Source organism: Plasmodium vivax, chromosome 13 (assembly GCF_000002415.2).
Source record: "Plasmodium vivax chromosome 13, whole genome shotgun sequence".
Lineage (NCBI taxonomy): Eukaryota > Apicomplexa > Aconoidasida > Haemosporida > Plasmodiidae > Plasmodium > Plasmodium vivax.
This window is the reverse complement of record NC_009918.1, coordinates 756,649-782,149: the sequence shown is the minus strand read 5'-3', so window position 1 is coordinate 782,149 and position 25,501 is coordinate 756,649. Positions and strand designations below refer to the sequence as shown.

Here is a 25,501-nt window from a genome sequence, read left to right as displayed (position 1 = left end):
ACTTATGTGTGTACCTATGCGTGTACCTATTCATATACACCCACGGAACACCCGCGTCCCCGTCCCATTCCCACCTCACGTGTGCAAAGCAGAAACGCACTGCAGTTACGCTTATGTATGTACAGGCGGCCAGGGGTCGGTTTCTGCGCCCATCCGTCTGGCACCCCCTCCAAGGGAAGCCTCGCCCAGAAGGGTTCGACCTGCCACGCAAGTTATGCAGCGAAGGGAGGCACACAGCACGGTCTTCTATAATGGCATGTTGTTGCAGCGCAGGCGCCTGCTGAGGGAGGTCCTCCTGCTCGCCTTATGAAAAGGGAAGGACCAACGGTGGCGATTATGCGGCGATGGCGATTATACAGCGATGGCGACAGGAGAAGGGAAAAAAATGGTAAAAAAACGGACAACCTTTTGCGTCTCCGAATGACCGCGCGAATCTGTTCACCCTGGTGTTGCCGCCCCATCCGTTTTTCCTTCCCACTTTGGGGAGAAGAATGGAGAGGCACTTGCTTCTACCCACTTGCGCCCTTCCCATTTTTTTACCGTCGCGTCTGCCAATTATCCTACCCTTTGAAGCTTCACCGAAAAAGGCCATTCAACTCAGCACCTTAAGGCGCCAAGTGAACCCCCCACGAATAGCAAAAAGGGAAAAATAATAAAAAAAAAAAAAAAACGGAAAAAAAGACACCACTCTGCGCAGGAGAAATAACCACAGCGAGGGTTAATTTGTTTGCATATGCTTGAATGGCGTTTTTAAAAAAAAAAAAAAAAAAAAAAGCTAGTCCACATTTGATGGGCCATTCTGTGCATACCCTCTCGCGTGGCGAGGTGACAACTGTGAAGGACAGCCCCAAACAAATGTGCCTCTTCCAGTTTGCAAAAAAACAGGTGCTTCTGGGGGGGATTTTTGCGATGGGAGGCAGCCCCCCCTTAGTAATCGCCACTTCTGCTTGCACGTTTACCTATAACGGTGAAGCTGTCTTTCTTAACTCGCTAAAGGGAAAAAGAAAAAAAAAAAAAAAAAATCTTTTCCATTGCCTCTACGGATGGGCCAACTGGACGGACCTTCACACCTGCCCATCAAGTGGGACACACGAATGTGCTGGGGCGTCAAACTGGGAGGAGCAGGAGTCCCGTTTTCCCCTTCCATTGGTTGAAGTTACCTCATCGAAGGAGTCCTTCTTCTTTGGGGGGCGCTGCAGCTTGGTCTGCACGGGAAGCATCAAAGGGGGGGGTGCATATGTGGTAGGAACGGACATTGGAACGCCAGCATATGGGGAAGGACTTTTTCCCTTGGGGGGGCAACTCACCTGCGCGCGGGTGGCCACCCCTTTTCTGGGCGCCTCCCTATGGGTATCCCAAGTGGCTTCCTTAGCGGCGTCCTTAGCGGCGTCCTTAGCGGCTTCCTTAGCGGCTTCCTTTGTGGCGTCCTTTGTGGCCTCCTTCGCGCTTGCCTCCTGACCGCCCCCGGCGCACTCCCTCTTCTCCGCCATGTGCTGCACCATCTCGTCGTGCTCCCTCACAATCTTATCGTCGAAGGTGCCCACCTGCTTCAGCATGCTCCTGATGATTGGGAAGTGCTCCTTTATCTTTCTGTTTCCATTTAGGTAAAGGATCCTCAACTTGGGGAGGTCCCTTAACGAGGTGAACTCCTCTACGTTGTCGATCCGGTTGACGCGCAGGTCCAGGTCTTCCAAGTTTTGCAGTGAGCGCAGCGGGGCGAGGTTCCTACAGGGGGGTGGAGAAGCGGTGAGGTGGTGGGACGGTGTGTAACCATCGCGTGGGGGGATGCCGCCAGACTGACCGCCAGACTGACCGCCAGACTGACCGCCAGACTGGCCCACCGCTCCGCTCAATCCCACCTGATTAGGTTGTTGGAGAGACTGAGCCGCTGCAGCTGGGGGGGAAACGAATCGGGGCAAATCTTCGACACCTTGTTGTTCGCCAAGTTTAAGTGGAGGAGACCCCCCAAGTGGGAGAGGCTCTTCACCGAGTGGATGTTGTTTCCTTCCAAATTGAGGCTCTGCAGCTTCTTCAAATTGGTGCACTTGCTGAGGAAGTCCGTTTTGCACAGAGTGCAGGCGCTGATGTCTAGTTGCTGAGCGGGGGGGAGACGTGGGAAGGAGAAGTGGGGAAGGAGAAGCGAAGGAGGAGAGGCGGAGCACCCCCTCATCATGTGGACAGTGCTCCATGTGGTTAGCGCTTCTTATGGGCAATGCCAGGTGTTCCTGCTACTCCTTATTGGCATCACTGCCAACCCCACCTCCAGCGATTTGAAGGAGTCCAGCACGTTCCTGCCGTCCGGCCCCGCGAAGGACTCGTCGCTGATGTGCTTGTTGTTGTTCAGGAGGAGGACCTGCGGGGGGGAAAAAATGGGAAAAACGATGGGAAAAACGATGAAAAAAACGATGAAAAAAACGATGGGAAAAACGATGGGAAAAACGATGGGAAAAACGATGGGAAAAACGATGGGAAAAACGATGAAAAAAACGATGAAAAAAACGATGAAAAAAACGATGAAAAAAACGATGGGAAAAACGATGGGAAAAACGATGAAAAAAACGATGGGAAAAACGATGAAAAAAACGATGGGAAAAACGATGGGAAGAAAAAGGGGAAGAAAAAGGGGAAGAAAAGGGGGAAAAGCAATTCGAAGAACGGTGGGAAGAACGGTGGGAAGAACGGTGGGAAGAACGGCGCGCCGCACCGGCGGGCCAGCCCACCTTGAGGGCGTCCAGCGGGCCCACGTTGGAGATGCTGCTGAGGAAGTTGTTGGACAAGTCGAGGCGCTCCAAGTGGGCGAAGTCCTCATTGCTGATGCGAAACATGATGCTGCGAATTTTAAAATTTTTAATTTCGAGGGTCCGCAAGGAGGTGTAGGGAGGAAAAAGCTTATACAAATCGTGGAAGACGTTAAGGGTATAAATTTTTTTAAAAAAAGAATCCACATGATCTCCTCTCTCTACGTAGCTATCGTTTAAGAGGATCAAATTTCTGAACGTGTGCATAAGGTACAGTTGCAAATTGGGGAAGTTTATTCTGTTATTATAGATGCTGATGCACCTTAGGCACTTTTTTTTTCTCATCAGAACCAAGTGGCTAATATCTTTTATAAAATTATTGTGTACGTTCAGCTCAACCAGCTGTGCATGCTGCATCAACGGAATGGTCTTCAATTTGTTGTGGGCACATCTGAGCACCTTTAAATGTTTGAGTGAGTCCACCACATCGATGTCTACAAGATCGTTTCGGTCCAAAATGAGGATTTCAATTTTTAAGTTACTTCTTTTTAAAAAGTTGAGGAATCTCAATCGGTTGTTTCGTACGTCCAGCTTGCGTAAACTTATTGGAAGCTTCAGCTCGTCCGCATCATCCATTCCGTTGTTGGCCAAGTTTAGCATTTTCAAATTCGGCAAAAGGGAGAAATCGAACAGCGGCAGCGGGGTGTACAGGCCCGACATATTCACTGCTTCTACTTTGATGAGGTAATCTCTGCACTTGGGCTCCTTTGGAATGGCGGCGAGGTCGCCGCTGCTCGGGGCTGCACACAAGGGGGGTGAGCGGCGCATGTGTTGGGTGGAGAACAGTGAAGTGCAGCACTTAGTCCACCAGCACCTCCCACGCCGATGCTCCGCCGCTACGCCGCTTCGCAGCTACACCGCCACGCCACTTCTAATGCCTTACCGCCGCCCCAGGGGCCCTCGACCGCGTGCGCTTCCAAGCGGAACTCCCCGCTGGACGCCACGCGCACCCCGTTGAGCCAAACCATGCGAGGGAAAATCCGGTGGACATACGCATAGTGTGAGGGTTTAACATAGAGGGAGTTGCCAACCAGGGATAGGGACTCCACCTCCTTATGGCTCCGACTGAACATGGCAATTTCGACGTAATCAGAAATGCAGTTGAAGGACACATCCAGGTGCACTAACTTTCTGAATTTGCTACATATCGGGGCAAGGGTCGAGATGCAGTTAAAGGAAAGGTCGAGGTGCAGTAAAGAAGCAATGTCCTCATCCCCACTCTGGAAAAACGCACCCAGGTCGCTGATGTTGTTATTGACTAGGCAGAGCTTTTTTAAATTTTTAAAAGTGTCCCGTATGACTCGCAGGTTTATTTTGTGCAAGTGGAAGCTGCCGAGGTGTAGGGCCTCCGCTTCGGCGTTCTCCGCAGTTGAGTCTTGCGCAGCTGCAAACGAATCGCCCGCTTCAGATGACCCTCTGACGAGGCGGACCAGGCCCAGCCTCTTCCCCTCCAACGCATGAACATGCTCAGGCAAAGTCACCTCCAATCTGTCCTGGAAATGTTTGGCGCGCAACTGCAGCAGGTGCGTTAAGTTCCTCCTCGCCAAAAGACCCGACACGCACTTCTTAATCTCACAAATGATTTTGCTCAGCTTAATAAAGTACTTGGTGACGTAAAAGAAATTTATAAAATTGAAAGTTAAAAGGGACTCGTAGAAATCCGTTTTAAGTTTTTTTTTTGCATGTGATTCATTTGGGGCGTCCACCGTGTTTTGTACTTTCACACAATTTAGGAAGTCCAAGTGGAAGTTTTTTTTTTGTTGCTTCTTTTCTTCTGCGCCTGCCCCCGTGAGGGAGTTCCCCCTGCTCACCGTTGAGATGCCACTAACCGTTGAGATGCCACTAACCGTTGAGATGCCACTAACCGTTGAGATGCCACTAACCGTTGTGCTGCTACCCACCGTTGTGCTGCTACCCACCGTTGTGCTGCTACCCACCAGACTGACGTTGACTATGAACTTCAAGTTGGTGTGCCTCGGCTGCGTGTAAAATATTTTAAACTTGTTATCCTCGTTCCTTTCAGTGTCCTCCCGCCCCCCGGAAGAGCTGTAGGCCGTCACTTCTCTGTGCTCGTTCGGGAAGAAGTAACTCTCCACCACGTATATGCGCACTGGGGGGAAGTCGAACCGTTTGCTCCTCACAATTTTCTTCTTCAGGTGCACCTCCGTTGCGGGGGGGTGCCCGTGGGGGGAGAAGGACGCGAAGGGAGATGCTCCCACGGATGGAGATGCCCCCCCCTTGCTTCTGCAGTAGATTGGGTGCACCAAGTCGTCCTGATCCTCCGAGAGGAACGTCCTGCGGGGGGGGAGCGGAGCGCGGCCATGTGCAGCGTCTACATGGGGCAACCACATTGCAGCGCCTACACGAAGCAACCACATCGCAGCGTCTACACGAAGCAACCACATCGCAGCGTCTACACGAAGCAACCACATCGCAGCGTCTACACGAAGCAACCACATCGCAGCGTAACGGCCGAGCCGCCACCCACACGTACCTGATGGCCGTCTTCAACACGTGGCTCAGGCTGCGGCACGAGCAGACGAAGTTCCTCTCGAAGAACTTCCTCCTCTCCGGGTCCTCCACCACCAGTTCCTTCTCCTCAAAGTCGAAGTGGTCGTCAATTTTGCAGCTGGGGGGGGGTGATTGGCCGTGTGTGCAGTGGGGCAGTGGTGCAGAGGGAACAGGGGAGGACCAACGACGCGCTCCGTGATCTCCTCATTTCTGCCGCTCTCTTGCCGCCCCCCCTCTGTGGCATTACTAGTTGTACGGGTGCAGGAAGAGCAGATTTTTTTTATAAACCACGCTGTTCAGGTGGCCTTCGCTGCGGGGGAAAGGGAAGAAAAGGGAAGAAAAAATAACCAAAAATGAACGAAAAGATTAATGAAAAAGTAACAAATGAGGGGAAGAGAGCAGTCGGAACTGTGCCCTTCTGGAAGGCACTCGCCTATTCTCGGCCATTTTCGCCCGCTCTCGCCAGTCCAACTCACATTAACGCGTCCAGGCAGCCATGGTTGAGCTTCTTCACCTTTACGATGCTCTCAATTTTTATGTCCTCCACAAAGTAGCTCCTTAGCGCCTCCGCGTTGAAGTTCCGCTTGAGTAGCTCCTCCACTTGGCTGTACCTGCGCAGGGGAGACCCCCAATAGGATGTCTTTCTATCCCCCCTCCAATCAAAGCATGCTTTTCCGTTGAGCACTATCAAGCCAACAGCTGAGGAGATGCACAGCTTGATCTTTGCACAGAGGGGGGGACAAGCCGCTCTTCCAGGGGACTCACTCTGCCTGCTGCTTCGTCACCACTTGGAAGAAAACATTAAAATAGGAACTCATCGACGTGGACACGTATTTTATCTGCAGGTCTCGCTCCTCCTTCAGCCTCCGCATGATGTAGTTAAATCTGAGGGGCGGGAGGGGAAAGCTCTCATTAGGGGGGTTCCCATTTGGGGGGATCCAAAGCGCGATGTTGTTCCCAAACTTGCTGCACTTCACCTTCTTGACAGCCCCACCTGGAGGTGTACGCGCTGAGAAAAAAGGATACCTCCCGTTTTATCTCCTCCATTCGCTCGTGTTCCCCCTGGGCACCCTTTTCAGAAAAAAAAAAAAAAAAAAAAAAAAGGAGAAGTCATTCACAGGTGTCCATTTGAAAGATAAACTTTTTGCCTGAACCGTTCAGGCAGTTTTGTCCAAATTGTGCACATATAAAATAGGGACATAAAAAAAAGACCCTCAAGAAGGTGCGCCCATGCGCCCCAAATGAATAGCATTAAATTTACCTCATCCAGGGGAGTCCCCTCCATGTTGAAGTAAAAATGAATTGGCCATAAAACCTCATTCAAGTAAAATAAATTTTTGTTGTTTATAAACAGGAGGTGGTTTTTTTCCCTTTTATACTTTTCTTCGATGAAATTAATTTTGCAGTCGGAGAGGCTCCTCAGTGTTTCCATGTCCTGCGCGGTTAGCTTTCTGTCTTCGCTGCTCACCACTTGGTGGTCCAGTATCTGGTAGGGGGTAGCAGACATGTGGGCGGCGGCGGTGAGGAGGAGGAGGAGTAGCAGCAGAAGGACAGGCCGGTTAGCCGGAGAAGCACACCGAAGAGGAGCCTTATCGAAGGCAATCTCCTTCCCCGTCCACCCACCACAACGGCAGAACAAACCACGCGCAGCGCCTGGGCGCCATTTCACCCCTACCCGTAAATTTGGGAAGTTGGTGCAGAAGTAGTGCTTGTAGAGGAGGCTCTCCACCAGAGTGTTGCTTCCTGAGGGGGGCGGGCCGCAGAGTGGAGCACACCGTGGGATGGGAAGCGGCGACTTCGCAGGGTGGAGCACACCGTGGGTTGGGAAGCGGCGACTTCGTAGCGTGGATAGCACAGCGTGGGCGCCGCCATTACACCGCGGATGGCGCCACCTCATATCTCTCCACCCGCGCGCCATTACTGTAGTAGATCGAACTGAGGTAGAGCTCCTTAACGTTCGGCAGCAGGCGCAGCGCCTGGACGTCTTCAAAGCGTTCGAGCCTTCCAAGGGGGGGGAGGTCGGCAGATTAGCGGCGAATGGCAGCAAACCGATCGGCGCAGCTGCGAATCGGCGTAACTGCCTATCTGCTGAACTGGGGGCGTGGCGAACCTATTCCCGCTGACATTTAGGTGCTCCAAATTTGCATTGTTGCGAAGGGGGTCCAGTGTTCGAATCCGGTTGTTCGCCAAATTGATGTGGACGAAAGAGGTGGTGCACCAGAAGAAGTCGATGCTTTCTATTGCGTTGTCGCTCAGGTCGATGTAGAGGAGCTGCTTGTTCTCTCCCAGGTCGATGCCGCTCTCCGTCAGTTCGTTGCTGAACAGGTTCAGCTTCTCCAGCTTCTTCAGCTTCCCCAGCCCTGCGGTGGAGGGGGGCACAGAGCGGTAAATGCGAAGCGGTAAATGGGGAGCGGTAAATAAGTAGAAGAACAGAGGGATACCTCTCCCCCCCCTCTACTCCTTACCTAGGACGCTCCTGATCCGATTGATTTGCAAAAATAGGACCCTCAGATTTGAGCATTCCAGCAAGGGGGTTACATCCGAGATGTTATTTTTTACCAAATACAGCTCCTTTATGTTAACAAAGAAATGAAGAATTTTTAAATTGATGGATTTCTCCATGCAGATTTCCAGCGCGTCTATCTCTTCGTTCGCCTTGAACTCGACGTTGTTCGAGCATTTTATGAGCTTCAGGTATTCCCTGTGGGGAGAGCGGATCGGTGGGGAGGCTGTCCACTGTTGCCACTGCATCTGCGGCAAGGTTGCACAAGTTTGCAAACGTTTACACAATTTTGCGCTGATTTTTTTTTTTTTTTTTTTTTTTTTTCTCTCATGTTGCCGCATTGTGTACTCCTCCTCTTCCTTGGGGGCCTCCATCGTGTAGGACCAACCCTTCCGGGGGGTAGCGCAGTGGGGAAGCTGACAGTGTTAGATGCTGCGCGATCACGAGGATGTGCGTGCTTGCAGAAGCGTTACGCCGTTACTACTGCTATCTCCGCTGCTGCCGCTCCTTCTTCCCTTATGGGTGCCTTTTTCCCTTTTTTTTCCACCCCTCTGGGTGAACTTTCCTGGCGGCACTTTTTATTTTGCCTCTCTCGTCGGACACGGCGGTCGCTCGGATGTCTAGCCGGTGGGCTTCTCCCCGCGGTGCTATTTTCTTCACTTCGCCTGCGATGAAACGTGTGGAATGCTTCCTCCTCAACAAGGGGTCCTTTCAACTTAGGCGCATGCACAAACCTTATGTGTGTCCTAATGGTCGGCCTTAAATGGTCCTTTTTTTTTTTCTTTCTCTCTTCTTTCCCCCCTCCCTGTGTGTCCTCCACACCGACCGCATGCGCTTCCTTATTGCACCCCTTACGGGGGGAAAAAACTCCTCTCTCCGTGTGCATTACGGGACAGCGCAATTGGGAAAAAGCGGCCCCCTGGGAAGTGCCGCGCCCCACCAAGTGCATGCATGGGTGCCTAAAATGTATAACTGGGTATGTGCGGATGTAGATGTGGGTACATATGAGGATGTATATGTGGGCGCCTCCCTCGCCGCGTTCTCTCGGCCCCCGTTTGATTCGCTTTTTTTTTGCAATTATTTTGTTTTGCAATTGTTTCGTTTGTTTTGTTTATTTGTTTATTTTTTTATTTGTTCGTTTTTTTATTATTTTATTATTTTTTTTTCCCAACCGAGCAGCTGGGAGCGGAAAATTTTACCCCCACCATTTGGCTTAACTGCTTGCGAGTGAGCCAAGGAGGACAGGCCCAACGAGGGATAAACGAGGGCGCCTTCAAAAGGACCTCCTCAAGGGCTTCCACATGGGCGTTCTTGAGGACCTTCACCTCTTCAAGGCTGATACGTGTACTTCTGCGCGGGCGGAGGGCAGAAGATGATTATCTGAGTCATGGCGGAGAGGGGAAAGAGTGCGAAGAGGTTCATTCAGAAGGGGGCAAGGGAGGGGGAGGCGAAGCGCTCCAAGGGGGAAGAGCAGATTGGCGGTGAGGAGGAAGAGCAGATTGGCGGCGAGGAGGAAGAGCAGATTGGCGGCGGGGAGGATGACCAGATTAGCGGTACGGAAGATGCTCAGCATACCGATAGGGATGACCAGTCTGACGAGGTGGGAACCGCCGCTTCCCGCCAAGCAGATGGCACGAGGAAGAGCCCCGAGAAGGCTCAGGCAGCACTCAATGAAGACATAAAGAAGTGCATAGAGAAAAGAATACCAAACGTCAGCAGGAACTTACAAGTGGACGTTTGCGTTGCCATCCCCTCCTCCATTATAAACAACAGGAGCGACGTAATAAAGTCCTACTTGACGAGCTACTTGGCGAGGATATTCACCGTTTTTGCGGTCGCGAGGGTGTACATATACGACGACCAGATGGGGAGCGAGCGGGATGGGCGGCATGAGCGGCGTGATTCGCATGAGCAGCGTGAGCAGCAGCTGAAGAGGGGCAACTCCAGCCATAGCACTGCCCTCCCGCAGAAGACGCACGAACGGGAGAAGACCCCCCACAGCGATAGGGATGGCAGCAATCATCAACGAAAGAGACCAATCAGTCAGTCATCTTCACATGAAGGAGGAGAAGGAGAAAACCCCCCCCCAGAATATTCCTACCTTTGTCAGTACCTACACTACAACTTGCAATATTTGGAGACGCCCCAATATTTGAGGAAGCACCTATTCCCCATAACTCACTTTTTAAAACACTCAGGGATAATGAACCCTGTGGATGCTCCCCATCACTTGAGAAGCGATGAGTGGCTTCCATTTCGCGAAGGAGTTGTAATAAAGAAGAAGTCAAATGGAGTCATTGTGGACGTTGGGTTGTTTGCTCATGCACATATAGAAAACGTTCACCACGTGGACATTGGGACGAGAGTGACCGTTCTGTTTCATCCCAACTCGTTTCTCCTATTCCAGAGGAGAAATGCGGATGTTTTATTTTCAGGAAAATTAATCAACCCGGGTACTCCAAAGCTGTACAATTTGTATTGGGGGTACTCCGTCGAGCTGCTAAAACGGCTGAGCGATGTCTTTGACCTGGACGTGGACTACATCGTGGGCACCTCCGAGCGGGGGCGCTTCATGGGAGAGGTGGCCGACGCGGTCAGAGGAGTCAGGTGGGTGCGCCGCCACGCGCGAGTGGGTGTACGTGTGCTCACACGTTCAGGAGCCCACATATGTGCATGTTCACGTGCCTACATGTGTGTACGTTCACACGTTCAGGAGCCCACAAGTGTGCACGTTCACACGCTTACACATGCCAACCGCGCAGCCCTGCTAGCTTCGACCAATCGCCCCCCCATCGATCACCCACTTTTTTGTCACCCCACCGCAGCTCCATCCTCATCGTGTTCGGAAACAAGCAGGGGCTGGAGGACCTGCTCATCAAGGAGCGCGAAGAGCAGAAAAAAAAAAGCTACGCCGTGGAGAAGAGGAGCAAAGTTTTGAGCAAAATGCTGAAGAAGTTCCACCTATTCGTTAACACGTGCCCCCACCAGACCTCCAGGACAATACGGACGGAGGAGGCCATCGCGATAACGCTGTCGCTGTTTCATAGCATTCTCGTGTAGCGGCGGCTAGCTGACCAGGTTGGAAATGGCTAGTCGGAAAAAAAAAAAAAAAAAAAAAAAAAAAAAAACGCACATATGTACGACCCGTTCAGGTGAAAGCGCCACATTTGTATGACCCGTTCAGGTGAACGCCCGCTTTCGTATGAACCGCTACGGTGAAAGCGCCCCTTCCGTATGACCCCCTCGCCGGCGCGCGCATCCCGCGAGGCGGCCTCAAATTTGAAAGTACCGGTCGACGTCCGTGTTGAACTCCTTCATCCTGTAAATGGCCCTGGCGCGGGCCCTGTCCTGGACGGCCTTCTTGTTCACCTGCTCGTAGAGGATACTCTTGCAGAGTACCTTCCACAGGTTTTTGATTTGCTTCGTTTTATCAATTAGTAAAAATTCATCCTGCGTTTGTTTTTGTGGTATGTACAGATTTTTAAATTGTGGCATATGTTTTTTTTTAATTATAATTTTGTCAGCATCCGTTGGTACATTTGGCCTTTTGCGAAATTTATTAAAAAAATAGGAGTTGTTGTAGACAATTTTGTAGGGGATGACTCCCCGCAGGTGCTTAATGACGTACTTCAGTTTGACGTTGCAGATGCACACGTCTTCGTCGTTCAGCTCGATGATGTTGCTCGCCTTCAGGTGTGCAAACAGCTTCGTTTTCAGCACGTGCAGCTTGTCCTTCCTGCTGTAGATGTAGTCGAAGTTTTCTTCCTCCCCGGGGGGGCCCGCCCCTTCCGTGAGATCCGTATTGGTATTACTATTGCCATTGCCATCGCTGTTGCCACTTCGCGCAACGTTCGTGCCGCTTTCCAGGCCGGTCTCCGCCCTTCTGCTCGCCGCCGCCTCTGCTCGCCTCCGCAGCTGAAACTGCGCGTACAGCGGCACCTTCACCTTGCTGTACTCATCGAACTCGTAGCTCAGCGGCCTCTCCGCATCGCTAATGTAGTAGTGCTTATTTTCCAGGTACTCCCTCCTCACCAGGTTGTAAAAATTTTCCTTCAAATAGACATTTTCCCCCTTGAACAGCCCGACGGGCACATTCGGGTAAATCACCTGGTTCTTCTTCAGCATGGATTTCAGTATATAATAACTGGACTTGAGAAAATCTGTTTTCTCCGTCGGTATCATGTTGGTTACATACAGGTTGTATAGATACTCATCGTCCAATTTGTCAAGCGCCTGTTCAAAGTCATTGTATTTTTTTTTGTTAATTTGGTAGGCAAGTCGTCGGAAGTGGTTCCTCACGGCGTTGCAGTGGCTGTCTCCCTTGATGATGGCATTGCTGCTGTTTCCCCGGCTTCGCTGGCCAATTCGATGCCCGCCTCGCTGATCGATTCCCTGACCGCTCCCCCCGCCGCTATACCTCAACTTATGCCGCACACTCACATCCCGCACGACGCCGTACCGATTAATACACAAGTACAAATTGTAATGGTCCAGGCTGTAGAGAAATTTATACACTCTGCTGTTGATGAATGTCTTTATGTATTTCCCCTCGAGTGAAGATGCCTTCACAGGGTTCGCCATTCTGTCGTAAGTGATCTCCCCGTATTCCAGCATCTCCCTCCCCATGCCGGCGCTGTTGGCATCTCCCCGTAGCTTGCTATTGGCTACACGCAACTCCCTGATCTGGTTTAGGAGCAAATTCCGCTTCCCCCCTGAGCTGTACATGTTCGCTAGCGAGTAGACTATTTCGCTGTTTTCTTCTTCCCGCTCGAAGTCGTACAGGGGGGGTTCCCGCCCCCCCTTCGTCCGCCTACCTCCCCTGGATGATTTTTTCCCTTCTGTGTGGAAGCTCCCCGGGTGGTAGCTCTCTTGACGGAGGCTCTCCGGGTGGTAGCTCCCTTGGTGGAGGCCCTCTTGATGGACGCCCTCTTGATGGACGCCCTCTTGATGGACGCCCTCTTGATGGACGCCCTCTTGATGGACGCCCTCTTGATGGACGCCCTCTTGATGGACGCCCTCTTGATGGACGCCCTCTTGATGGACGCCCTCTTGATGGACGCCCCCTTGGTGGAAGCCCTCTGGGGGCGTCTCCAGGTAGGCAATCCGAACCACCCGCTTGCTCTTCTTGTCGACGATAAAAAACTTGTTGTCCCTCTCGATGTACATCTTCCCCCCATGGTCGTCGCTCAAAATTTGAAATTTCGAGTTACCCAAGTTATTGCTCCTCGAGGGGGTGCCTCTTCCCGCGGGGAGGGGTCCTCCCAAGGGTGGGCTACTTCTTTCCGGGGTGCTCGCACAGCCCTCCCCCTCCGCCTCCTTCTCTTCCTTATGCTTCTGTCCACTGTGTGGACCATCTATTGGACGTCTTCCCCTCCCCACTCGGGCGCCGCTCCCACGCTCACCGTCGTTTTCACTGCCCACTTCGCTACCGCTATCACTGCCGCTTTCGCCGCGGCTTCCCCTGCGCATAAAGAGCGCGCGCGCGAAGCCGCCCGGGGCGCCGGCCCTGCGCTGCGTCCGGAACGTTTTTATCTCTTCGGGGTTCTTGGGCAGGGGGAGCAAAATGTGAAACGCCTTATCCTCATGGGCAACGGAGCTGTCGTATTTGGAAAAGTTAACAAAGTTAAAGTAATAAACGTTAAAGCAGAAGAAGAAGGACACCCACTTGTTGAAGCTGGTGGAGTAGCACTCGCAGAAAATGTTAAATTGGGCTGTTTCGTCTTTCACCCCTTTTCTGGAGCCTTTCCCACTCTTTGCACTCTCCCCTTGTTTGAAAGTGCCCATATAGCTGTTCACCCCCCTTTGGAGGAATTCTTCCTTCTCGATAAGAACCACATCGTCATCGCGCCCATCGCGGCTATTGCGGCTGTCCTGGGGGCCTCCATCAGCACAGCTAGCCACGTTATCCTCGTCAGCGATCCCCTCGTCGCTGCTCCCTTCGCTAACCGAGTTCAAAAAATGGCGGTAAAAAACACTCCTGCTAAAGTCAGCGTGGTATTCCCCACAGCACCTCTTCAAAAGCCGCTTATCCTGCCCAACGTCGATTTCGGTTTTCAAGCCGGGCAGCGTTAAGCAGATGCGGCTGGGGATATTTAGGCATCTACAAAGGCAAATGAAAATTAAATTGATTAGTATATTGTTTCCCTTTCTCCTTTGTATACACCGCAGCAAGCGGAAGAGGATGGATCCACGAAGGTTGCTCGTCACGTGGTGCTCTCCAGATACCCAAGACTTCCCATCAAGCACAAGTTCGAAGGTACTCTTTATAAACATGAATAGGTAGATCGGGTCCCTATATAACTTGCTGTCTCTCCCCTTTTGGTAATTCACATACACAGAATATATTAACGCTTGGGCAAACTTGTTGTTGCACGTCTCGTTTAAGAATTGCAGGTGACTTACCCAACAGAGCATGTGCGTGATTAGCTTATTTTCTTCAATTTTTTTTTTTATATTTTTTTCCCTCAGTTGGAGGAAGTTCCACACGTTTTCGCTGGAGAGTTGGTTTTCCTGCTCCTCTGCATCCTCCAGGGGGGTCTTTTGCTTAGCGGTGCCTTTCCTCTGGGGGGTTGCTGCTTTGGGTGAGACCTCCTCCAGGGGCTTCTTTTGCTTAGCGGTGCCTTTCCTGTGGGGGGTTGCTGCCTTGGGCGAGGCCTCCTCCTGGACGAGCTGCACATCTGAGTCGGATTTCCCCTCGTTACTTTGGCCACTCGTGGCACTCTCATTGCTGCTGACTCCTTCTAAGATGATAAAGTCCTCTTGGTTCACCGCTAACAGTTCGCTGTCCGCAAGGTTCTCCTCATCGCTTTGACGATCCTCATCGCTGCCCCCGTGTCCCCTCTGCAGGATCTCCAGCTCCTCCTCGCCGAACAGCTCCCGATCAATTTCGTTAAGCTCGGTCCGCGGCGACCGCTTTGCCGCCCTCCCGCCTTTCTCCATGCGGTGTTACGCGGTTGAGCGGTTAAGCGGTTGATCGGTTGATCGGTTGATCGGTTGATCGGTTGATCGGTTGATCGGTTGATCGGTTGATCGGTTGATCGGTTCATCGGTTCATCGGTTCATCGCTGCGGGGCTGACGCTGCCATGTGCCGATTCGCCAACCATGAGAGTGCGCTTCACAGCCCCTGCGCGTCTCCTTGTCTTTAAGCCGTGCCCACACGCTCACGTCACAATGACGGCGTTGCGCCAAACTGAGTGGTGAACTGGCCAGTGGGGGGGACACTCCAGGGGGGTTCGGAGCGCCACTTTGCATCCCCCCAAAGTAGCATCCCGGGGGGAGGCGTTCCTCCAGTTCGGCATTTACGGGCGAAAAAAAAAACAAAAAAAAAAAATCCTCTCCTAGGCTACGCTGTGCTACTCTATGCTACGATGTGGCACCCAGTCCGAGGCCCACACAACAAAGCGATGCTACAATGAATCCGTTTTCACAAAAAAAGAAGGGAGCGGCTAACAGTTGGGCGACGTTAAAAAAAAAAAAAAAAAATTGGCCTACTAAAAAATGGCATAAAAAATGGCATAAAAAATAAAATAACAAAATTGTGAGTGAAAATGCATGGCTAAGCGCGAAACCAACTACACCACGCGCGAGATGCAAATTCCTGGAGGGTTCGCCGTCCGCGGGGGGAACGCGGCGGGGAAGCGGCGGATTGCTGCTCGATGTGCTACGCTGAGGTGCACAGCACATCGCTAATAAACACACACACACATGGGAGAGGAAATACAAGTGCAATCGACCACGCCTATGCACATATGCACATATGCACATCACGTACGCATATGCTATGCAGGGGAGGACTAACACAAGCAAAGGGCCATCGTGGAGAGTAGGGAGGAGGAAGGGGAGGGTAACATACGGAGGGCTATTCGTATGTATGGATGGACGATTAAAGCTGCATTCGCCAGGGCCACGCCTTATTTTTTTTTCCCCGCAAATGGCAGAAAGGAGAGACCCTGCTACTCAACGGGGCCTCGGCTCGGATGTTTTTTTTTGTCCCCTCTCCTCCTTCTACACCGCACATATGTGTACACTCTTAAAGGGGGAAATCAAAATGGAGAGCAAAAAAAAAAAAAAAAAAAAAAAGAAAGAAAAATAATCTCTTGAAACGGCGGCGAAAGAGGGCAGACGAAGGTCCTCCTCGTGTGTGCAAAGCCCCCCCGCCGTTCATGCAGCGAAGCCACTGGGGAACAGAAAGGTGGCAAACTGGTGCGGCGAAAATAGAGGGGTGGCTATTCTTCCCTTCCAGTGGCTTCACCCCGCAGACACGTCCTTTCAAACCTCCAGTTGGTCCTACTCACGGGGGGTGCCGCGCGGAGGGCTGCTTTCCCCCGACGTGAGCAGGGGAAGTGGGGAAGCGGAGAAGTGGAGAAGCGACGAAGTGGAGAAGCGACGAAGTGGAGAGGCCTCACCAATCATCAGTCGTCACTGTTGGCCCCGCTTCTCCCCCGATGCCCCCCTTCCAACGTGGTGGGGATCGCCCCGAGGGCTAATTCTTCTTCAGAGTGACGAAGCAAACGTCGAAGAGCCTATCCTTTATTATTTGCCCGTTGTGCTTGGTAATTTCATACAGAACCTGCGTGTACCCCTCATCCAGGGGGATGATGAGCTTCCCATTCTCCGCCAAAAGGTCTACTAAAATTTGGGGCAACTCACTTGCAGATGCTCCCACATGAATGGCATCGAACAGTCCCAACTCCTCCTTCTCTTGTTCACTCACTTGGTAAATATTTTTGTGAATAATTTTAAAATTGTCCAAATGAAGTAACTCTGGCTTGTCTCTTTTTATATTTTCGATGGAAAAGTTGGCCACGTCTTTCACTCTCTCCAGCCCTATCACGAAGGAGTCCTTGTTCTCCAGCACCTTCGTCCTTATGGCCATGCACACGGTAATGTAGCCCGACCCGGACCCTGTTCGTGAGGAGAGGAGAGGAGCGGTTGGATGGTTGCAGCGAGCTAGCGAAAGGGGCACGCCCAGCAAATCGTGCAACGAGAAGTTGCACACGGGGGGGAGTGCTCTTGGGGGAAAAGAATTACTCCCCCATGGGGTAGGGCGGCGTCGTCCAAACAGGGCACTCTTTCGTTCGTCCGTTCGTTCGTCTGTTCTCCCCCCACGCTTCTCTCTCTCCCTCATCCCATCTCCCTCTCCCCCTCACTGTCCTGCAAGCTTACCCACGTCGATGGCCCGGGACCCCGGCTTCAGCACATCCATCAGGCGCTTCAGAGACAGGGCGTGCATGTGCGGGGAGGATATGGTCACCCCGTGGCTGATGTAGACGGGCGTGTCCACGTAGGGCTTCTCCTGAATGTACTTCCCCCTGTCCACCTGCGATGGGTGAATGGTGGGCCATGTGTTGAGTGTGCGGACAGGTGAATGGCGGACCATGTGTTGGAGGGTGCACACAGGTGAATGGCGGACCATGTGTTGGAGTGAGCGCAAAGGAGAATGGCGGATCATGTGTTGGAGAGTGCACACAGGTGAACATCGTCTGTGCCGCCTATTCGAACAACGCGAAAATGTGCCGACGTTGAAATGGGTCCCAGGGGCTGCTGTACTTACTCCAAGTGAGGAACACTCTTGTTTTATGTTGTTTTTTTGTTTTTTTTTGTTTTTTTTTTTATTTTTTCTCTCCCCCCCAGTGGGTCCCCCTCACAGCTGCACCAACCTGTAGCATCGTCTCGTACACGTCGTCATCGTCAATTATGCCTCTGTCCTTAAGACTGTCGATCAAACTCTTGTGGCTGTCTTCCGCAAGGGTGTACATGTTCCTCGTCCGCGTGTTTTTTGCAAACTTTCTTTTCGTGAAATAATTACCTCTGCCTGAGTTCAACCTCCGGGAGGAGAATAATATCTTCTCTTTGCAGAGAGGCTGGCAAAAAAAAAATTTCGTCGCTTTTGCCGCGTTTGTCACTTTGGTCACTTTGGTCACTTTTGCCGCGTTAAATTCCGCTGTTAGCTTTTTTGACGCGTGGAAGGGTTTGCACAAAAGAGTTTTGTAAATCAAAAGGTTGAGGACTGAGCAGTGCATTTTTCGTCCGCTTCGTCCGCTTCGTCGTTCGCTTCGGCGTTCGTTTTTGCGTTCGTTTTTGCGTTCGTTTTTGCGTTCGCTTTTGCGTTCGCGATTTTGGGGGGTTTAAAAAAATTGTTTTTCCCTTTGGTGTTTCCCTTTGGTGTTTCCCTTTGGTGTTATCATTATTTTGGTCCATTTGGTTCATTTGGCTAATATGCCTGATTTGGTTAACTGCCTTTATTTGGCTAATTTGTTCATTTTTTGCGCGTTTTTTTTTCTTCACGCTGCGCTCACGCTGCGCACTCACACTTGGCACTTTTACACGTCCTCGTTTTGCCATTTACCTTTTTTTCCCCAGCTGTGTGTTCGCCTCGCTCCCCCCTCGACGCAATTTCCTTCCATGCAATGATGAGAAGAGAAAAAAAAAATTACATTCGCGCGAGTATGCATTGGGCCAGTGCATACCCGTAGAGCCAAAAAACCTCACCCCTGAGGAGCCAAAACTTGTTTGTGCCACGCGCACAAGTGCCGGGTGAGGCACGCACATTTGCATGCGGGGAGGTGAACACTGCCGCGTCGAAGTGAACACCGCTTCGTCAACGTGCCCGTCGCTTTCCCAAGTGAGAAGCGCTTCCCACCAGCGCGGACTACCCCCCGGAGTGTTCTTCCCCCCTCGCTGGGCCACATCACGAAGCGTAACCCGCTCCCGGGCGAATAGACAGTGGCTACCCAAGTGCCTCTCAAATGAGTGTTCGGAAAATGGTTAAGAGAACTGGGTCAGCGCGAAACACGGCAGACAGCAGCACAGCATGATGTGCTAACTATTTAAAAGGGGAGTTTCGCTTGGGCGGGCATCTCGCCGTGTGCCCAGGTGGAAGTTTTGCTCGCGCACACATGTGCCTGTGTGTTAAGCATACATTCTGCACGTGAAAAGTATTCGAGGCGCCTTGAATGCAACCCCCCCCTTTTCATGTTAAAAGGGATAACATGTTTACTACGCAAAGTTGCGGAAAAATGGTGAAATAAAAAAAACGGGGGAACACCTTTCTTCTGCTTAAAAAAGGGAAAGTAATGTAAACACCGTGCAAAGGGTGAAAATAAAAAGTGAGCTATAAAATGGAGAGAAAAAAAAAAAAAAAAAGGTCTAATCAGGACAATACGAAACAAATGGGAAGAAATTTCAAAATGATCGGGTTCGACTTGGTTTCTCTTTTTAAACGTACAACATCGGTTCTTCAGAGGGGTGAAGAGGAAAAAGATACTCGTGGAAACACACTCTCGGGGAGGGTCACTTATGTGTATATCAATGTCGCAGGAAGTACTACCATGAGGGGTTACCCCAAAGAGTACACACACACGGGTAGCTGGACGGATGGGCACCCACCCGTAGGCATTGACCAGGTAGCCTGTGCAGAGCCGTTCGAACAGCATCATTTTGCATGGACCATGGTGAGTGAACTTTTCTCCCTCCACAAATGAACTTTTACTTCGCATCAGCTTTGTTCAGATCATTTAATGATAATTTGCTTGATGTGTGTGTTTTTACTTATACTGCCCCTTAATGGAATTGCTTCACCGTGGCACACTGCCGTTTTGGTAGTTTTTTTTTTGGCACACTTTTATGCCTTCCTGCGCCCCACTGCGTGTGCAACTGCCCCCTCCCCAGCTAGCTAAAATGTGACCCAATTCGCCTGACCCGTTCAGGTAAAAGTTGCCTATTTATCAGCATTTTTTTTTTTTAAACGTTAATATGTGCGCTCCGCTCTTCGCTTCCACACATGCATATCAAATCGTGTTTTGCTTCTTTTTGTTGAGTTTGCTACTGACGAACTTCCTCTCTGTGTTGTTGTCCCCTTCACCGCCGTCCGCCTTGAAGGTATACTTCTTATGTTTCAGCTTTTCCTCGTGACTATGTATGTTATTTTCATTGGGCGCGTTGTTTATCTCCCCTGCCTGCGTATCACCAGTAGCGCCGTTATTTTCTGCCATGTGATTTTTGGAGTTTATGGGTTTCTCTTCATTGACGATTACGTTACTTATTTTTGCCTGCTCCATGTTGTTCGGCATGTTGTGATTTTTTATAAAATTTTTCACATTTTCCTGCACCAGTTCGTTTTCGCTTGTGGGAGGGTCTCCTCCACTCAGTTCGCTGGCGTTTTCACCACCCAGGTGTACCTCCCCATTTTGTAAAGGGGTATCCCCTCCTACAGTGTTGTTCTCATTTTCTACACCGTTCAATCGAAACGATTCTCTCAAGTCTTTCATTTGTGGATGGTGATGCTCTCCTTCCTCATCTGTGCGATAGGGAAGATTAATTTCTCCCCCTTCATGCTTAGAGATCTCCCCACCGGTGCCTTTGCTTACCTCGTGAATATCATTAACATCATAATGGTGTTGCGTTAGATGAACGGGGCTGTCAAAATGGTCCGCTTTTCCATCTCCTTCAGCATTCCCATAAGTATAAATCCCATCGGAGGTAGAAGAGGGGTTATCATAAAACAGGTGCGAAGTAAGACTGCCCAACTTATCTGCGGTCTTCTTACTATGCGTAGCAGCAGGGTTTGACTTCATTTTGCTCGAATTGTTAAATAAATTGTATGACCTGTTCAGGTTAAAATTTTTATTTAAAAAAACATTATGTGTGTAGAGAACTTCCTTCATTTCAGAAATTTCTTTCCGCAAATCTTCTATGACGTTGATGTAGGACTTCAGTTCCACAATCTCGGCATTTTTAGCAGCATTATTTTTGTTTAACAAAATTTCTGAGTTGATTTGGAGATTTTTCTGCGACGTTTCAAGGATGTACGAAAATACACAGGTAGCCAAAATGACAACAATGGATATGACCACCAGGAGAATGGTGAGTTGGAAAATTTTTTTTTTCTTTATTTGTTTTTTTATTTCCTGTATCTTTTTTTCGCTCAGTTTAGTTTTCCCCTTTGCGTTTTTTAAGTTAATTTTGTCCAGCTTGACTGACATATCGTTATAGTACGGCAGCATCATGTTGTACTTGTTGCAGAAGAGGTAGCCAGACAGCTTGTGCATGCACCTGGACAGTTTGCTCTTTTTGTGGTTTTCCTTATACGTGTTGTTGTCACTTGCCTCGTTCTGCTCACTAGAGTCGTCAAACAGGTAGTCGTTGTTGCTTATAGTTTTATATTTGTTGTTGTTCTTTTTCCGGTACAAATTTTCGAACTTTTCGAACTTGCTATTTTTCGGGCCTTTCTTGGTTTCCGCGCCGGCTGGGTAGGGGTCGCCCCCCTCGCGATGGTCGCGAAGGTTGCGAAGGTCGCTCACGTCATGGTTTCCACTAACCTCATAGTTGCCGCCCACCTCATAGTTGCCGCTAACCTCATAGTTTCCGCCCACCTCGCAGTTGGCGCGCTCCGCGGCGAGGTGCGCCTGGAAGGGCGACCTGTCCACCGCCTCGCCCCCGTTCTCGCCGCTCCTCTCGCCGCCCCGCTCGTCGCCCAGTATGATCACGGGCAAGTTGTGCCTCTCGCTGCTGCCGTCCCGCTCCAGCATCTTGCTGTGCATCTCCTCGCTGCTTATCATTTTTATGAAGTAGTGAATTTTCTTGTGTTCAGTGTAGTTCGTCTCGAAGCATTCTTGCGAGCAGTAAAATATCTTCTTGTTGTTTTTCAGGCATATGGGGCAGCATATGGTGGCATCCGTCGCGGCTCCGCACCCGGAGCAGATAGTCATTTGGGCGGGGGCGGCGCGCCACGCCTGGGTGGTCGTAGTAGTAGTAGTGTACGCACGTATGTATGTACGTACGTATGCACTTATGCACTTATGCGTATTCGCGTGTCTGCGCCCAGTGGCCGCTTAACCAATCAGCCGCCTCGCCCTCTATGCGAACAGGCCAACGCGGCTAGGGAGGGAACCCACATATACACGAACGTACGCGCGTACGTACATGAGCTCATGCGAACACGAGCACGATGCCGAGCAGCGTAAAAGGCGAGTTCTTCTTCACATGGCAAGGAGTTCCTCTTTCGTCATGTCCCCTCGGGTGGACCCTTTCACGAAAAAAAAAATGCTCATATTTTTTTTGCGCAGGGAGGGAACAGTGATCCGCGAGCTGGAGCAACTACACGTACGCGCGTGTACATATCCGTTTGTGCCTTCCACACTAGGGGAAGAGAGGCGGGGCTACAACTCCGTATGTGTTTTTTCTGTGCAAACCTCTGTAAGCTCACTCCCAGGCGGTAGTACCAGCCGGATGCAAGCGAACAAGCGAATATGCGACAGTGCAAAGGTTAGCCCTTTTCTCAGGGGGTACACTCCTCTCGCGGTGAATTTTGTTATCATTGCAAAAAGGAGTTGCATGTGGCGGTGAGCTAGTCGGTATGCAAACGGATCGGAGGGAAAACAAACAAAAGGGAAAAAAAAAAAAAAAAAAAATCAAACAGCCAAAAAAAAAAAAAAAAAAATTATGAACAAACGGGAAGCCAACCACAGGGTTGACAAAAAAAAAAAAAAAAAAAATTATGAACAAACGGGAAGCCAACCACAGGGTTGACAAAAAAAAAAAAAAAAAAAAAAAGCCAAGCTGTGTCAAACCAAACCATGCCATAATAGACCATGCCAAATCATACCATGCCAAATCATACCATGCCAAACCACACCAACCCAACGTGTTTAATTAACCCACCCGTTTTATCGCAAAATGGGGGAGTATACTGCACAAAAAAAGAAAAAAAATAAAATAAAATAACGTAAAACGGACTCGCCATACCGTGTTGGCTTCCCCCCCGCAACGCATAGTACACCTGTTGGACGTATGCACATGTACACACACGTTGCTCTGACGAGTCTGTTGCACGTTTGGGCTTCTCGAACTGATTGGGGAAGGGGGGGGAGTTGGCGACCCAAATGGGACCCACTTGAAGGGTGGCACGATGCGGAGAGCCGGGGAGCCACCACATGCAGTGTAGGACAGCCGCTCCCTTCCCTTAGTGACTGCTCGTGATGACGGACTGCAGCGCCTTCTGTAGGACACTCGTGTATTTGTTCATCGCCTGTTGGTGTGAAGGGGGGGGAGAAGGGGGACATATGGATGGGCGGATAAATGGGTGGACTGTCCGATTGGTGAACCACATTGTGTGGGAAGGGGAATGCAAAGTGGCGCAGCATCACTGAGCAGGGGGGGGAGCCCCGCAAGGAAAAAAAGCAGCACCACATGGCAACGCAACGCAGCTCATCGAAAATAAGCCCATCTCGTTTCATCCCATCTCATCACATCGCACCGCTGCACTGCACCGCCGCACCGCACCGCACCCACCTGGATGATGTCGTCGTCGGACTGCTCGCGCGCCTTGACGGTGAGCGCGAGGGCGTCGCGAATCTCCTCCACCTCCTGCAGAAAGGCGTCCCTAAAGCCCTGCTCATCATCCGAGTCGGAAGCAAGTAGCTTGGCACTCTCCCTCCGAAAGAAAAGGAAGTCATCCTCCGTAAAGGAAACTTCGCTGTGGATCTTATTGCTCACGTAGGCATTCATATTTTCCATTTTAGAGAAGAGCACGTTGTTCCTCTTCTTCCTATTATTGGCGTACTTGTTAAGCAAAATGAAAAAATCGGAGACTTCCCTTTTCAATCCCATCATTTCCGTTTGTATTTTGGTAGGCAGTGTTAGCCTTATCTGTCCCACCATCTTTTCTAGCTCATCACATTTTTTTATAATTTTGTCTAGTTCAAATGAAATATTTTCTATTTTGGTTGTGATTTTGTTAAGTACCTTATTGATCATGTCATTCGCTGTGTGCTCTATTAACTGTTGGATGTTTTTGTTTGCTTCGATCCTTTTGCGCACCTCTGTGTTGATGCTCCTTTCTATGCGGAGCAAGTCGTATTTGATTTCTTTGTAGGCGTTGGTGGTTTCCCTGGGGTCGTCCAGGACGTTGGCTTCGGCGAAGAAGTGCGTGTCCGCCATCGTCCGCTCGGCGTGCAGGCTGCGCGCGCACGAGCTCCCGCTGCGCTGCCGCATTTTGAGTCAGCCGGGGAAGTCAGCCGTGTTGCGGGCAGCAATGTCACAGTCAGCGGTGCCTATCAGCGGTGCCTATTAGCGGTGTGCGTACGCTCCAGCTGGGGAGGGGAAAATCACACACGCGGAGTCCTGCGCGACCCCTTTCAGTCACCCTGATTGCCACCCCGGCCAGTTGCATTCCCACTCACTAATCGATGTTAACGAGTGTCTGTCTTATATGACGCACAATTGTTCACTAGCAAAAGTGAACGGGCGGGAAAGGGGAATATAAAAAAAATAAAAAAAAAGGAGCGCATTTTCTTTTCCTCCTTTTCGCTAAACAATCGTTGTAAATACTTTAAAAAAAAAAAAAAAAAAATGCGCAGTGACTTATCCGTATCGTCTTTTCAGTTGTGCACTTGGTGGAATGCCATTTGGACTTTTTCTTTTCTTTTCTTTTCCTTTTTTTTTTTTTTTTTTTTTTTTGGGAACTCCCCCCAGTGCAGCGAAGCACTTCGCAGCTTCGTTAACACTCCGTTCATTTACGCTTTTTCACAAATTAGCTGTTGCAAATGTGTGTCCTTTTTGTTGTCTTTATTTTTTGTTTTTTTTTTAAAAAAAGGTGAGCGGGCGAATCGCTTTTGGGCGAACGAGTCGCCCGCCGTGTACACAAATTGGGAAAAAAAATTAAAGCATACGCAAATGCAGCTTGCGGTTAAGCGATGACTTGCACAGGGCCCATCGCGCGAGCTGCAAAATCAAGCGGCACACGAGAAGACTAACTCCACAAGTTGCCAACGGTTCTGCGCCGCATACGAGTGCAACTCGTGGAGGGGTTATATATGTATACACAATTATTATGCCACACGTATGTCACACGTATGTCACATTTATGCCACATTTGTGTCACATTTTTTTTTTTTTTTTTTTTAACTTCAGAGGGTCTCCTCCCCATCACCACTTCTCCTCCGTTCTGTTCCCTTTTGGCACGGGTGTTTTTCGTGCGGCGCAGCACGTGGCAACTCCATTTGTATGTGCAGTTCAACCGCTCATTCGTATCGGCACAGGTGGGTGCTCCTCCTCCGCGTGCCTCACAACAGGTTGAGTCTCTTCTTGAGGGTTACCCGCTGGGAGGAGAACTTGTCGTCCGGGGAAAATCGGCAGGGGTGGGCCGAGAAGGTCACCTTCCCATCGACCACGGGCTGGGGAAACGGAAAAATGAAAGCGGCAAAATGATAGCGGCAAATGGAAAACGTAAAATTGCGAACCTGTCGCGCGATTGCCGCGCGGACGTGGCAGCCGCGCTGCTCGCCGGCTGCGGCGCGAAGGGCCTCTCATCTTACCTTCACCGTGTATACCCTCTTCCCATTGGCGTCCAAGTAGTACCTTAGCATGTACATTTTCTCCGCACAGTCATGTGATTCAATTGGGGGGAAAATCCTGGGGCCAACGCGCTCAAATATTTGTAGGAACTTCGCTACTGGAAATGATACCGCGGGGGGAAAAAAAAGGAAACTCTTCTTTGCGGTTAACCTGGAATGTGGGTGGCTCTTTAAGTGACGCTGTTTTGGTTGGTCCTTTTGCGCTCCTTCGGAATAGTTTTTACGCGAGTTGTTTTCGATTTTTTTTGTAACTTCATTTGAGCTTCATTTGGCTTCCTTTTTATTGCTTCTTTTTTTTTGCTTTTTTTTTTTTTATTTTTCCCCCCTCTTTTTG

At 50.5% G+C, this 25,501-nt stretch overlaps 7 protein-coding genes across 7 annotated transcripts, besides 24 other annotated features; 1 reads left to right on the top strand and 6 right to left on the bottom strand.

Annotated features, from left to right (window-relative positions):
• Positions 1-852: 852 nt before the first annotated feature.
• Positions 853-874: a microsatellite.
• Positions 875-927: 53 nt separating this feature from the next.
• On the bottom strand, positions 928-8,186 carry PVX_084925 (hypothetical protein, conserved; the record flags this gene model as incomplete). The annotated part of the gene is made up of 17 exons (XM_001616601.1): positions 928-990; positions 1,161-1,205; positions 1,308-1,725; positions 1,860-2,095; positions 2,261-2,353; positions 2,721-3,538; positions 3,682-5,093; positions 5,293-5,427; positions 5,786-5,920; positions 6,075-6,194; positions 6,304-6,380; positions 6,571-6,795; positions 6,985-7,052; positions 7,231-7,310; positions 7,420-7,669; positions 7,775-8,010; positions 8,161-8,186. The coding sequence occupies 17 exons, from the start codon at positions 8,184-8,186 to the stop codon at positions 928-930; spliced, it is 4,437 nt and encodes a 1,478-aa protein (XP_001616651.1).
• Positions 1,099-1,122: a microsatellite.
• Positions 1,353-1,387: a microsatellite.
• Positions 2,989-3,013: a microsatellite.
• Positions 3,838-3,863: a microsatellite.
• Positions 6,489-6,512: a microsatellite.
• Positions 7,701-7,729: a microsatellite.
• A 24-nt stretch (positions 8,187-8,210) lies between the features above and the next one.
• Positions 8,211-8,236: a microsatellite.
• A 465-nt stretch (positions 8,237-8,701) lies between these two features.
• Positions 8,702-8,727: a microsatellite.
• Positions 8,728-9,199: 472 nt separating this feature from the next.
• Positions 9,200-10,872, top strand: PVX_084920 (hypothetical protein, conserved; the record flags this gene model as incomplete). The annotated part of the gene is made up of 2 exons (XM_001616600.1): positions 9,200-10,419; positions 10,638-10,872. 2 exons carry the CDS (start codon positions 9,200-9,202, stop codon positions 10,870-10,872), a joined length of 1,455 nt encoding a protein of 484 aa, XP_001616650.1.
• Positions 10,873-11,009: 137 nt separating this feature from the next.
• Positions 11,010-11,040: a microsatellite.
• Positions 11,041-11,085: 45 nt separating this feature from the next.
• Positions 11,086-14,751, bottom strand: PVX_084915 (hypothetical protein, conserved; the record flags this gene model as incomplete). The annotated part of the gene is made up of 1 exon (XM_001616599.1): positions 11,086-14,751. One exon carries the CDS (start codon positions 14,749-14,751, stop codon positions 11,086-11,088), a length of 3,666 nt encoding a protein of 1,221 aa, XP_001616649.1.
• Positions 14,752-15,969: 1,218 nt separating this feature from the next.
• Positions 15,970-16,002: a microsatellite.
• A 293-nt stretch (positions 16,003-16,295) lies between these two features.
• PVX_084910 (protein-L-isoaspartate O-methyltransferase beta-aspartate methyltransferase, putative) lies at positions 16,296-17,571 on the bottom strand (the record flags this gene model as incomplete). Its single annotated transcript, XM_001616598.1, has 3 exons — positions 16,296-16,717; positions 16,979-17,132; positions 17,473-17,571. 3 exons carry the CDS (start codon positions 17,569-17,571, stop codon positions 16,296-16,298), a joined length of 675 nt encoding a protein of 224 aa, XP_001616648.1.
• Positions 16,986-17,012: a microsatellite.
• Positions 17,025-17,060: a microsatellite.
• Positions 17,498-17,533: a microsatellite.
• A 366-nt stretch (positions 17,572-17,937) lies between the features above and the next one.
• Positions 17,938-18,026: a microsatellite.
• Positions 18,027-19,602: 1,576 nt separating this feature from the next.
• PVX_084905 (hypothetical protein, conserved) lies at positions 19,603-21,522 on the bottom strand (the record flags this gene model as incomplete). Its single annotated transcript, XM_001616597.1, has 1 exon — positions 19,603-21,522. The coding sequence occupies one exon, from the start codon at positions 21,520-21,522 to the stop codon at positions 19,603-19,605; it is 1,920 nt and encodes a 639-aa protein (XP_001616647.1).
• A 148-nt stretch (positions 21,523-21,670) lies between these two features.
• Positions 21,671-21,702: a microsatellite.
• Positions 21,703-22,105: 403 nt separating this feature from the next.
• Positions 22,106-22,181: a microsatellite.
• Positions 22,182-22,388: 207 nt separating this feature from the next.
• Positions 22,389-22,408: a microsatellite.
• Positions 22,409-22,443: 35 nt separating this feature from the next.
• Positions 22,444-22,466: a microsatellite.
• Positions 22,467-22,478: 12 nt separating this feature from the next.
• Positions 22,479-22,556: a microsatellite.
• Positions 22,557-22,775: 219 nt separating this feature from the next.
• PVX_084900 (SF-assemblin/beta giardin domain containing protein) lies at positions 22,776-23,752 on the bottom strand (the record flags this gene model as incomplete). The annotated part of the gene is made up of 2 exons (XM_001616596.1): positions 22,776-22,841; positions 23,105-23,752. 2 exons carry the CDS (start codon positions 23,750-23,752, stop codon positions 22,776-22,778), a joined length of 714 nt encoding a protein of 237 aa, XP_001616646.1.
• Positions 23,096-23,205: a microsatellite.
• Positions 23,306-23,360: a microsatellite.
• Positions 23,753-24,325: 573 nt separating the features above from the next.
• Positions 24,326-24,371: a microsatellite.
• Positions 24,372-24,465: 94 nt separating this feature from the next.
• Positions 24,466-25,492, bottom strand: PVX_084895 (ribosome biogenesis protein Nop10, putative). Its single transcript, XM_001616595.1, has 2 exons — positions 25,129-25,492; positions 24,466-24,987 (listed from the first exon to the last, which is right to left on the bottom strand). Exons 1-2 carry the CDS (start codon positions 25,183-25,185, stop codon positions 24,877-24,879), a joined length of 168 nt encoding a protein of 55 aa, XP_001616645.1. The 5' UTR covers positions 25,186-25,492; the 3' UTR covers positions 24,466-24,876.
• Positions 24,797-24,816: a microsatellite.
• Positions 25,493-25,501: the final 9 nt, after the last annotated feature.